Source organism: Sinocyclocheilus rhinocerous, unplaced genomic scaffold, assembly GCF_001515625.1.
Source record: "Sinocyclocheilus rhinocerous isolate Xijiao unplaced genomic scaffold, SAMN03320098_v1.1 scaffold632, whole genome shotgun sequence".
Classification (NCBI taxonomy): domain Eukaryota; kingdom Metazoa; phylum Chordata; class Actinopteri; order Cypriniformes; family Cyprinidae; genus Sinocyclocheilus; species Sinocyclocheilus rhinocerous.
This window is the reverse complement of record NW_015639247.1, coordinates 677,437-690,375: the sequence shown is the minus strand read 5'-3', so window position 1 is coordinate 690,375 and position 12,939 is coordinate 677,437. Positions and strand designations below refer to the sequence as shown.

At 40.8% G+C, this 12,939-nt stretch overlaps 1 protein-coding gene across 1 annotated transcript; it reads left to right on the top strand.

Moving 5' to 3' along the window:
• Positions 1 to 5,144: 5,144 nt before the first annotated feature.
• LOC107751074 (A disintegrin and metalloproteinase with thrombospondin motifs 1-like) lies at positions 5,145 to 11,121 on the top strand. Its single transcript, XM_016566666.1, has 8 exons — positions 5,145 to 5,968; positions 7,077 to 7,417; positions 7,746 to 7,878; positions 7,961 to 8,418; positions 8,501 to 8,687; positions 8,763 to 8,941; positions 9,037 to 9,212; positions 9,303 to 11,121. Exons 1-8 carry the CDS (start codon positions 5,383 to 5,385, stop codon positions 10,015 to 10,017), a joined length of 2,775 nt encoding a protein of 924 aa, XP_016422152.1. The 5' UTR covers positions 5,145 to 5,382; the 3' UTR covers positions 10,018 to 11,121.
• The last annotated feature ends 1,818 nt before the right edge of the window (positions 11,122 to 12,939 follow it).

Here is a 12,939-nt window from a genome sequence, read left to right as displayed (position 1 = left end):
TATGTGTTACTGATGTAAGTGACTTTTACATGTTCTTATAATGTTGCACAGACAAGATGACACATTTAATGTTTTTTTGTTGTGTTGTTCCAAGCAAATGTGTTTTCTAACATTCTGATACAATGTCTTGCCCCATAGACTTCCATTGTAAGTTACTGTAAACACAATCTTAAAACCGGAACATTCCTTTGAATCATTTTTCACCTCAGTTCAACCTCACAACTTCATTTCTCAGACAGTGAAACATCTCAGATATGTGATGTGTGTTCAGATCGTTGATTCATGTGTGTGTGAGCAGCGGAAATCAGTTTAAAGTCAACATGATTCAACTCCATTTACTTTCATTCATGTACCTGCTCTTATTATATAAATTAATCTTTCATAGTAATTTGATATCATTTGACTTCGACACCATCTCATCAATTCCTAAATAAAATTCATTTTAAAATGAATGAAATGAAATGCAAAAGTCTTGCACTATTTTGTTTCTCATCATATATCCAGTTTCAATTAGAAGTGCATCACATTACTGAAGTGCAATGGGTTGCGAATGCGTTTCATGTTGACTTTAAACCTGCTGCAGTTGTTTGATTCATTTCACACAGATGCAGTAACTGAATGAACTCATGTGATTCAGTGTTTGGTACCTGAACGTTTTCCAAGATTTCATCGGTTTACTCCATGTATGCAGTACTGTTTTACCGTCTCAATGGGAAACGGCCGTTTCACTGAAAATGCACAGCACTGATTTTATAATTTATTGTTTGTACAACTGGTATGTGAAAAAAAAAAGAAAACACAGGATGAATTTATTTATTGTTATGCTCATTTTGTCTCATAAATACTATTTAACTAGGAATATGAGTGAGCAGAATAGTTCCTTTTAGATTTCATCGGTTTACTCCATGTATGCAGTACTGTTTTACCGTCTCAATGGGAAACGGCCGTTTCACTGAAAATGCACAGCACTGATTTTATAATTTATTGTTTGTACAACTGGTATGTGAAAAAAAAAAGAAAACACAGGATGAATTTATTTATTGTTATGCTCATTTTGTCTCATAAATACTATTTAACTAGGAGTGAGCAGAATAGTTCCTTTAGAAGAAAATTGTGTTTTTTAGCCATCTTCATGAATATATGTGTATATAAAACAAAGTGCTATATTTAAAAGTTTATCGATTCATTTGTTGCCTCACTGAGATATCCATCTAGTTTCTAATTAATTTCTCAAATGGAATCAATAAACAGGCCATTTGAGTTTGTTAAAGTACGTGAGAGCAGAGGATGATATTTCTACAGTCCCATAAGCCACTTCTTCTTCTGAACCTCTATTAAACACGACACTATCTGCATTGCTTCATCTTAAATGAGATATGAATGAGCAGTCTTGCTGTAAGACTAAACTAGAAGACTAGGGTTTATTTTGAGAGCAAGCAGGAGTGAGAGGGGCAAGTTGTCACGCTTTTTATTCCAGTAAAGATTTCTCAGTAATAATTTCTAAAAAGACGCCAACCACCAAAAACTAATGAACATTTCCACTGTTATTCCCACGAAATAAACGTGCAGTTCATTTAGCACACGCTGACCCGGAACTTGCTGTTTATTGACTAATTTGAGAGAAAAAAAATTTCTTACACATCTCTATTAAAATATATTATTGGCTTTTAATGGATTTTGTGTGAAACCTAAACACTCGGACCGTTATGACACCAAACGATTCATGAAACAGCAAAAAAGCAGCTTTAAATCAGATTATAGGTCAATAAAATAGATTTTAAAAAAACATGCAATCTGTTGATTAAGGTGAAACACCAGCTATTTATCAAACTGCACAGATGATGGTGAAACACTGAAAATACACAGACGCTAATAACTTGTTCAGACTATAAACTTTCTTTAATAGGCTGTTTTATTAGTCCCTGATACTGGATGAGAAGTACTGCTCAACCAAATCACACTAATTAGACTTTAGGTCTGCAATCAAAATCCTGAGATCTCAATATAAACTCAAACATTTGAGATGCTCAACGATCATTTTAAAGCTCTAGATTGGATGAACTAGTGACCCATTTGGGTCTGTTTTTATTTCTCCTAACGACTTTCGGGAGGAACATCATTGGCTTTTAATGGATTTTGTGTGAAACCTAAACACTCGGACCGTTATGACACCAAACGATTCATGAAACAGCAAAAAAGCAGCTTTAAATCAGATTATAGGTCAATAAAATAGATTTTAAAAAAACATGCAATCTGTTGATTAAGGTGAAACACCAGCTATTTATCAAACTGCACAGATGATGGTGAAACACTGAAAATACACAGACGCTAATAACTTGTTCAGACTATAAACTTTCTTTAATAGGCTGTTTTATTAGTCCCTGATACTGGATGAGAAGTACTGCTCAACCAAATCACACTAGTTAGACTTTAGGTCTGCAATCAAAATCCTGAGATCTCAATATAAACTCAAACATTTGAGATGCTCCACGATCATTTTAAAGCTCTAGATTGGATGAACTAGTGACCCATTTGGGTCTGTTTTTATTTCTCCTAACGACTTTCGGGAGGAACATCTGACAAAAACATGATGCTTGTCATGAAACACAACGTTAAGTCTCCAGGGGCCCGTTTCAGCAAGGAGGTTCAACTAACTCTGAGTTAAAACTTTAACTCTGAGTTGACTTACCCTGAGATGGGAAACTCTTGAGTTCTCAATGTACTGTTATAATATCAGAGGTGAAAACTGGCAGAGCGGTAAGTATCCCACGGGCAAAAGAAAAGAAGAAAGCAGCTAAACATGAAGTATAAAAGCATAATTCAATCAGGTAAAGCTTTAAGCATATAGATTATTTTTCTTGTTTTAAGTAAAATGCACTTAATTTAGATTCCAAAATATACCAAGAAAAGCATTTTTCAGGTTAATGCAGTTTTCAATTAACCTCCTTTCTGAAACGGGTCTCTGAGCTGTAAAAGAACAGCTTTCAATACCATGTCACTCCTGAGTATGTCCTACACAGAGTGTTTCCCAGCTAACAGAGAACGCTCCCAGAACAACCCTTACGAAAAATAAGTTTATTCAGGTGTGCTATTAGTATACTTCTAAATATACTTAAAATGACATTTAAGTATACTTGACTTATACTTAGAGAAAGTCTAAATATATTTTAGCTATAATTGTGCTCCTAGAATCCGTGTTTTCATTGTTATACTGTAGGGGGCGCTGTTACACACCTTCTGTACAAAATTTCCAAAACGCAAGCGAAGAAGAAACCGAAACAACAGATGCTTCCACATGTAATCTAACACGTTCTAGTAACGTTAATAGAATGTTTGTTCAAAGTTTTCTGGTCTTTAATAATGTTCTTAAAACGTTATTTATACGTCCGTGAATGTTTTTCTTTTAGTTGGATATGCATGTAAAAAGTTTTAAATGTTGCGTTTTGTTTCAGAACGTTCAGAGAATGTTCAAAAGTAGCGTTCCCATAATGTTTGCAAACTGATACAATAGGATGGTTCCTTAACCTTCGCATAACCAATGAAAATCATTTTAAAGCATTACAAAACTGGACACTTTGAACATTCAGAAATATCATTTTCAAAACTTAACAGGAACATTAGTAAAACGTACTTCAGTACGTGGCCTATATGCTTTTAAAATACAGCAGACTTCCTCAAATATTTTTTGTAGTGCTGAAATACTTGTAGCCTACTATAACTGTACATAGTTTTTGCTGCACATCATATTAACACAGACCGACTGATATGAGATTATATATGATGCTGGGGCGCCACCTGCTGTCTGACCTGCTTCAACTAAATGAGGAAAAGTTCAAATAATATTAAATCCACATAAAACCAAACATGAACTGATCGTGCCATTTACATTCCAATATATATTGTGTGTTTTATTTTTTTATTCTTAATTATAATAAAGTTATGGTGCACAGTTGACCTGTCATCATACTTTCCTCTTAAACTATTTACTGTAGCCTACTATTTTATATACAGTAGGCTACTTGTATAATTATCATACATGCAATTTTATTATCTAAGGCACTGCATGGAGAATATGTACTTTTAAAATTAATCTTGAAAAAGTCCATGTCCGTATATTATATGGTTTGGCATTACAGCAAACGCGAAGGAATGAATTGTTAAGTTCTGCTTCCATCTAGTGGTTTTGTGTTGAACCTACAAAAAATATTTTAAAGACCCAGCTGGTTCCAAAAAGCTTTTAAGGTGGACTGTCAACCCTCTAAACTCGAGGACTGACTGAAAGCTACTCATTAATTCATAATAAGTTGCATATGCATGCAGAAATGAGTGTATTGATTCATATATGTCACTTCTGAACCAGTATTTTTCTTTCTTAGTCAGAGATTTAGCATTATTAAGCATAAAATCTAAAGCATCTGCTTCAGAACAATGAAATTATACAATCAGAGTGAATCTTAATTTTTAATAAGCCCACACGCTATATTCATTATGTTCCTGTAACTCAGAACACTTTGGGTTTGTTCTTGGACAGCATGTACTTTCTCCTTAAAGGGTCACTGACCGACTAAATTAAATTTGGCCCATTAAACGCGCAAAACAGACTATTTCCTCGGACACTAAGCGGTAATCCGGTCATAATGAATTTTTGATGGAGTTTGAGTGCACACATGAAGCGTTAGGGAGCCGGGTTTGAGGAGCGGTCCACCTTAACAGCACCGCGGCTCGGCTTTCCGCTTCAATCCGATCCGCCTGCGCCTCTTCCCCGCAGCAGAAGCTCCTCCAGTCAGCTGCTTCCCATCTCTTGTGAGGAGACTCGTGTCTCCTGATGTCCTCAATAACCTTGTGTTATACTGACATATTAGTGCACTTCATCTTAGTCTAGGAATGGAGTTTTTAAGTTATATAAGCCACGTGAATGCAAAATGCACATATAGACCGATAAGGAGTTTAAATGACTAATACAGGAGTTTTGGGCCGTCAGTGTTGCGCTCTGATGATTGATGATTGTGGCTCTGCTCCAGCGCTCTGTTGCGTACTAGATTTGGCTGCAGCAGATCAAAGGGGCTTCAGGAAAGGGGTGGTCCTGCATTGGAGCATATATAGAGAGCCGGGCTTCTTGCTTCTAAGACAGAAGGAGAGCTGAAACCCGAGGAGACGGTGAGAGAATCTCTCCAAGACCCCTTTTGAGACTCTTCTCGTGATTTTGCTGCGGCGATCGTTCTATTAGGCTAATTTCCATTCGGAGGTCATTTTAAGCTCTGGATTGGTACCTGTTGCTGTTTTCTGGTTTTGTTCCTGTGATACACCGGCTTTTGGAGTCACATTCTCAAAGAACTGAAACTTTGTGAGGATTTTTGCTCTTGAGAACCCAACGGGAATATAATGTCTCTTTTGCGCGTCATACTGGGTTTCGTCGCAGCCCTGTGCGTAAACGCGGCGCAGAGCGCGTGGGAAGAGAGCACCGTGGTGCCGGTCCATCTCGAATCGTACGACACCGAACCGACCCATACAGCAGAAGCACGGGAAAAGCAATCCGAGAGACGCATCTATAGCTTGGACGTCTTTGGAAATCAGATGGTGTTGGATCTGGAACCGGACCAGACCTTTTTAGCGCCTGGGTTTGTGTTCCAGATGGTCGGGAAACCGGAGTCCGAGGAGTTTGACAGCGCTGGAGAGGCGCGGTGCTTCTTCTCGGGAACCGTGAACGGAGACGAACTTTCCGCTGCGGCGATCAATCTGTGCAACGGACTGCGAGGCGGCTTCTATATCGGCGGTGAAGAGTATTTCATTCAACCCGCAAACGCCAGCGGAGAGGCTTCAGATGGAGACACCCACATCATTCGCAGAAGAAAACGGGGTTTCTTGGATGAGGAAAACGGTTCGAAGTGTGGGGTGAACGAAGAGGAGGAACGGGTCACCGAGAAACCACCCAAATCTGACACAGAGCGCATTCCGTCTGAGTCTAAAGGTAAATATTGCAGAATAAAACGTTATGGTTATCGATCTTGTATCTAGGAAAGTTTCGTTATACTTTATTATTAGGCTACTGAGATTTTTTTTTTCCGGTAATATTTCGCGCACGCCTCCGGTAACCCGAATAAACTCGGTGACTCCGCGTCATTCAGTGCGCGCTGGCGCATGAGGAGCGAATTAAGCAGAGTTCTGCGTCTGCATTAACGCACTAAACACCAAATCTCGTAATTTAGTTGGGAAATGCATCAACTGCAAACAGCACACATGTTCTTTAACGCATCTTAAAGATTTTTTTCTAAAGCGCAGAGGAGCCGTCTCCAAAAGCGAGGCGAGGGTTAACTCGGAGAGGGCAGAAATCTCTCCACATACGCAGGAGGAGGGAAGGGGACGTAGGGTTGAGGGTTGGGGGAGAGGGAGGCGGGAGAGAATGGGCTGGAGAGACGTGGAAGTTCTCCTCCTGGTACCGCATGTGGCGTAGATCAGCACCGGAGGACAGTAGATGGCTTGTATTTCCGCCAACGTTTCTCGTGAAAGTGCGCAGATTTTGGAAAAGTTATTAGCAGGGCGGAGCAGAAGCTTAGTCAAATGGAAAAGTAAGCAAGCTCAGCACTAACTCCCAATAGCTTTCAATCTTTTAAGTGCACAGTTCTCTATTTTTTCAGTTATAAAACACCATTTTACTTTACTATTTCCAACCAAAATTGCATTTAGGTTTAATAGCTTTGAGGCATCTATGTGGACTCATAAAAGTGGACACGCATTTAAAATACAGCCTTTTGGTTCCAAGAAAACCAATATATATATACAATATATATATATTGATGACGTCATCTTGCACTCATAGGCGTCTACAAATATATGTCCATGCTCTCAAGATATTCTAGTCCCTCCCTCTAATATCACCTGACGCTGACTAGCAATAGGAAGTAGGAAATTATGATTAAAGCCTATTGGCTTTTTAAATAAAACATACAAGTCATCAATTTGGAAAAGTCATTTAATGCAAGACACTTTTCACTCTGGTTAATACCGAATCTGATTTAGATTTCACTTTTTTTTCTGATTTAACCAATGGCTTTAATTATTATCTTCTCATCCTCCAGCACACCACAGATCTCGGCGCTTTGTGTCCACTCCTCGCTATTTGGAAATCATGATTGTGGCGGACCAGTCAATGGCAGAATTTCACGGCGCTGGGCTCAAACCCTATCTGCTGACCATCATGTCGGTGGCATCTCGTCTATATCGACACCCTACCATTCGTAATTCGATCACTCTGGCAGTTGTAAAGCTGCTTGTTGTGTACGATGAAGAACATGGTCCCCAGGTGTCCTCCAATGCGGCGCTTACGCTCAGGAACTTCTGCCAGTGGCAAAGACAGCACAACCCATCCAGTGACCGGCACGCAGAGCACTACGACACAGCAGTGCTGTTCACCAGACAGGTAAGTTTATCACTCCTGGTCTCATCTTGCACTCTTAAAAAGAAAGGTTCTTTATTGGCATCGATGGTTCCATGAAGAATCTTGAACATCCATGGAACCTTTCAAATGCAGAAAAGGAACTTTACAGTGTAAACAGGTTCTTTAGATTTTTTAAATGTTCGTAAAAATGGTTAATTTAAGAACTGTTCACTGAAAGGTTCTTTGGGGAACCAAAAATGGTTCTTCTATGGCATCCCTGCAAAACACACCTTTTGGGGCCTTTAGTTTTTAGAGTGTGAGTAAATAATTATCTAGCACGGCTCTTACTTATGAACGCTGTTCCTTTCAGGATCTTTGTGGAGCTCATTCCTGTGACACTGTGGGGATGGCAGATGTTGGCACCGTGTGTGATCCGGATCGAAGTTGCTCCATTATTGAAGATGACGGTCTACAGGCAGCCTTCACAGTTGCACATGAGCTCGGTAGGCACATCCCCATGTCCCTATGTAAAATCTAGAAACCATGCAGTTGTAGCTCAAGTTAATAATTGTGCTTCTCATGTAGGTCACGTGTTCAACATGCCCCATGATGATGCCAAACAATGTGCCAGTCTTAACGGCGACCAGTGGAGTGCCCACATGATGGCCTCAACCTTGTCAAATCTGAACCAGCTACAGCCCTGGTCTTATTGCAGTGCTATAATGGTCACGAACTTCCTGGACAATGGCCATGGTCAGTGTTTGCTGGACAAGCCCCAGAAGCCTCAGCAGTTACCACAGGCTCTGCCAGGTTCAGTTTACGATGCCAACAGACAGTGCCGTCTCACATTTGGAGAGGAGTCCCGGCACTGTCCGGACCAGAACACCACCTGTGCCGCCCTTTGGTGCATGGTCACAACTGCAAATGGCTTGCCTGTCTGCCAAACCAAGAACTTTCCATGGGCCGATGGGACGCCTTGCAGGTCTGACAGCTACTGTATGGCAGGCCAATGTTTGAGCAGGTCCGAGGCTGCCAAGTATCAGGTGAGCACCGTTTGGTGTGCCATACAGAATTGATGTTATTCTGATTTGTGACTGACAATGGTTCTGTCCTCTCACCTTTTAGACTCCAGTCAATGGCGGATGGGGAGCCTGGGGACCTTGGGGAGATTGCTCCCGTACCTGTGGAGGAGGTGTGCAGTACTCTATCAGGGAGTGTGACAATCCCCTACCCAAAAATGGAGGCAAATACTGTGAGGGCAAGAGAATTCAGTATCGTTCCTGCAACACCGAGACCTGCCCTGATAGCAATGGTAAGGAATGGTCCTATTGCTGTTTTTGCAACAACATGCAAGCCGCTTGATTTACAACTGTTTTTATTTGCGCAGGTTTGACATTCCGTGAGGAGCAGTGTTTGGCCCACAATGACATCTCCTCTCAGGTGTTATTTGGCTCAGGAGAAGGCGTCGAGTGGGTGCCAAAGTATGCCGGGGTGTCTCCCAAGGACCGCTGCAAGTTGATGTGCCGAGCAAAAGGAACAGGCTACTTCGTCATTCTGAAGCCAAAGGTGAGTGTTCCAATTAGCCTGAGTTGTTAAATCTAACAGTGGTGTAGTAGATGCACTGGAGATGTTTAATCCAAGGTTCGTTCCAATGCCTTCAGGTGGCTGATGGTACACCATGCACTCCAGATTCCACCTCAGTCTGCGTCCAAGGCCAGTGTGTGAAAGCTGGTTGTGACAGGGTCATTGGCTCCAATAAGCGTTTTGACAAATGTGGCATCTGTGGAGGAGACGGATCGACTTGCAAGAAAGTTTCTGGATCAGTGGAACGTGCTAGGTAAGCCCACAATCTGCGCCAGTTAGAGTTTTCCAAAATTCCTTCTCAGATTTCTGTTTAATCTGACCTTTCCTTGTTTCTGAACTTTAGAGCGGGCTACCAAGATGTAGTGACGATTCCAGCCGGTGCCACGAACCTAGATGTTAAGCAGCGCTCTCTTGGAGGCCGCCGCCAAGATAATAGCTACCTAGCAGTTCGCAGGCAAGATGGCACGTACCTACTGAACGGCGACTATAAGCTGACCACTTTAGAGACTGACATCTCTCTGAAAGGTGCACTGCTGCGTTACAGCGGTTCCTCTGCCACACTAGAGCGCCTGCGAAGCTTTGCTCCCTTACCTGAGCCTCTTACCATCCAGGTGCTGTCAGTCGGTGATTCCCCCCGACCTCGCATAAAATTCAGCTACTTCGCACCACGCCCCAGTGGGACAAAACGGCCGTCCATTAACGTTATTAGTGAAGCAGGAGATGACGAATGGGCCCTACGTGAGTGGGGACCTTGTTCGAAGACCTGCGGCGGTGGTATCCAGAATCGGGACGTCATCTGTCTTGATGTATATGGCCGCCAATCGAAAAACTGTCCTGAAGAGCTGCGCCCTACGTCGTCGCAACCATGTGCTCTGCAGGCTTGCCCATCCTGGTTGCTCGGGGAGTGGTCTGCTTGTTCCAAAACCTGTGGCAGAGGCTTTCGCAAGCGCACCCTGCTCTGCATCGGACACGACGGCCGCACTTTGCCTAACGAGAGCTGCAATGCAAAAGATCGGCCACGACCTCTCCTGGATTTGTGCAACATGACTCCCTGTTGAAACTGAGCACTGAGGCTCGAAAACATCCTCGAACAGCTGTAACCTTGCACATCTGGTGCCGACCAACCCAGGTTTTTAGATTCAAAGGGCCCTTTATGACCGAGACTGCAAGCAAACTTCTTTCAGTGTTTCAAATCCCACCCATCCAACACTGGGGGCACAAAGCTGGCACACTGTGCACCTGTCTTGACAGCTGTGATGGAGGATGAGAATACACACACCTCTGCTGCTTTGGATAGTGATGTCATGCATGCTAGATTTTGAGTGTGCATGGGTGTGTATGACGATTAATGAAAGAGTGCATGAAACAGCTATGCATTTGTACCGTCTGTCTGAGCTGGACTAGACAGGCATGATTCGTTTGTCACAAGAGAGCATATAGGAACATATAGGAGCTATTGCCAGGGTCAAGAGCAGTAACAGAAGAGTTCATTAGTAGTGGTGTTATATAAAACGCCCTCTAGTGGTTCTCCATTTCAAAGTTGCAAACTCTGGCTCAGAGCACATATTTAACACATGCATTTTTCTTGCCAAAACCAACGCCATATCTCACCTCAGCTAGGCACACATGCTGTTAATCAAACACCACAACAGGTATTATGCATTTCCTCATAACTAAGTTTAACAAAGCACATTAGCTTTAAGTTTAGCTTCCTAGGTTGATATTTTCACCATTTTGCAAAGCCATACCCGATCAAGAGGGATCACGTTTTTAATGGGGAGGGAGACCAAAGAGCATAAGTTCTATACCTGACAAGAGACTGTGTTTGTGCGTGTTTATGTATGTGTGGGTTAGTTCTGTGTGTTTGTGTGGAGATATGGTGAGGGACTTCTCTCCTACTACTACTTCATAAGTAATCCTCTCCTGCCTTCTGAGAAGGTATCTTTGTAATGAGGTATTTCTTTTTGTACAGAATATCCAAACGTTATTTATTTTTGTACAGCCCATTTAATATAATCTTGTTGCTTTTTATAATTATTGTATTTCTATTTGTTATTATTATTGAAATAACTGAAGGATGTAGATTATATATTAGAGTATTTATACAATATCAATGATCTTAGGTTTATGAATAAAGTATCACATTGATTTGTGGACCAATATTTTTGTGATGGTGTCTTATTTTGGGTGTGGCTGCTGCTGACATTGAAGCACTTTATGTAGCCTAAATCCTAGTATGAGGACCCCTAGGGGTTCGTGAAGGTACTACGTTATATTTTCTCTAAAAATATAATGGTATTTTTAAGGTGGCTAATCTGCTCTAAATGATGGAGCAACATTAACATCTAAAGTCAGAACTCTAACGTATGCACATTGTTTGTAAACAGAAGTACATCCATTTAAGTACATGCATACATCAAAATAAACTCAAAAGAGCATCAACATGACTGACAATTATTAATACAAAGCTGCTGAGTCTGTCTGCTTGTATTATGAACCAGACAAGAAAGTCCACTGGGCTGAATTAAATCAATTGAATTAAATGAATTAGCACTCTCAATAGCTGTTCAAAGAAAAGCCTGTATGACCGGCATATTCAGCAGCACTGGTCATAACCAGGAAGTCTTTTGTTATATAACAATCTTTCATAATTTAAGAGGTTTTGTCATTATGTTGCAAGGGTGGCTGAAGAGGAAGCACATTCAGCCCTGGCTAGTCCTTCTGCTAAATAATACACGCAAGCAACCAACCGCTCAGTAAAAAAAACAACTGACCTTGAACACCATGATAGCAAGGCCTTTTCTAATGAAAACCTTTATTCTGACTGTCGGAAAACTGAGTAAGATCACAGAGTAGAACAAGAAAGACATGTAAATGTAAATATGTGAGATACAAGATAGCATGATGTAAATATATTTGCTTTCCCTTACACAACAACATTGAATTTAACAGGAAACGTTTTCAGAACGTTGGCTATAATGTGCAGTAACATTAATAGAACGTTCGTTATATGCTCTTTAATAATGTTCTCAAAACATTAGCACAATAGCAATATTTATACATCATTCATGGAATGAATTTTTTCTTAAATGTTTTAGTTGGATGTTCATGTAACATTTTCAAACGTTACCACTTTTTTCAGAATGTTCAGAGAACATTCAAATGTAACATCCCTGTAATGTCTGCAAATGATCAAATGAAATGTTCCATTAACATTCGCATAACCAAGGAAAAAAAACATCTAACGCTTCTTTTTAAAACATTCAGAAATGCTTTCTTGCGTTAATGGGAATGTTGGAAATGCGTTCTTAGAAGATTTTAGTTAGTTGAGTCCATGTTATTTGTCAACAACTCAAATACATTAAGCTTTGATTGAGTAGGGGATCAAGTCACAACTCGTAAACAATATATAATGGTAATCATTTAAGATAAATGTTATTTTTATGGTGCCCCAATTCTAAATGAGTCCGGTCTCATGAAAATGCGTATCAGTAGCACGATTTTCTGTTTCTATTTGGCGTGCTATAGAACAACACCTTTTGTGATGTCACAAATGGGGCGAAAACTCATATCCCGTGATTCACTGCGGTCAGACGGTGTGGATATGATACGTACGTGTTTGGCGTGCATATAGTACGCAATTTTCGCGTGCATATGATACGCAATTTGTTGGCATGCATATGATTCGCAGTTTCGGCGTTCATATAATACGCACCTACCCCACACCCCTAATCCTAAACATTGCGTATCATATGCACGCAAAAAAAAAAAAAAAAGTCAATTTCTGCGTATAAATAGCATGCCAAATAGCAACAGAAACTCGTGGTATTGATACGCACTTTCATGAGATTGGGTAGGAGTTCTAAATATGTGCTTGCATTCTACTGAGTTGATCAACTTAATTAAGTATGAACATTAGGGCCCATGAAACACGTGTTTTGAGATGCTCTTGTTTACTCTTTGTGTCGAGCTCAGGTCAG

Bases quoted from the DNA above. Each gene is read 5' to 3' on its own strand.
- LOC107751074 (XM_016566666.1), top strand. From the start codon at position 5,383: ATGTCTCTTTTGCGCGTCATACTGGGTTTCGTCGCAGCCCTGTGCGTA. The intron at 8,942-9,036 runs GTGAGTGTTCCA...CAATGCCTTCAG, and splicing joins TCGTCATTCTGAAGCCAAAG to GTGGCTGATGGTACACCATG. The intron at 9,213-9,302 runs GTAAGCCCACAA...TCTGAACTTTAG, and splicing joins GGATCAGTGGAACGTGCTAG to AGCGGGCTACCAAGATGTAG.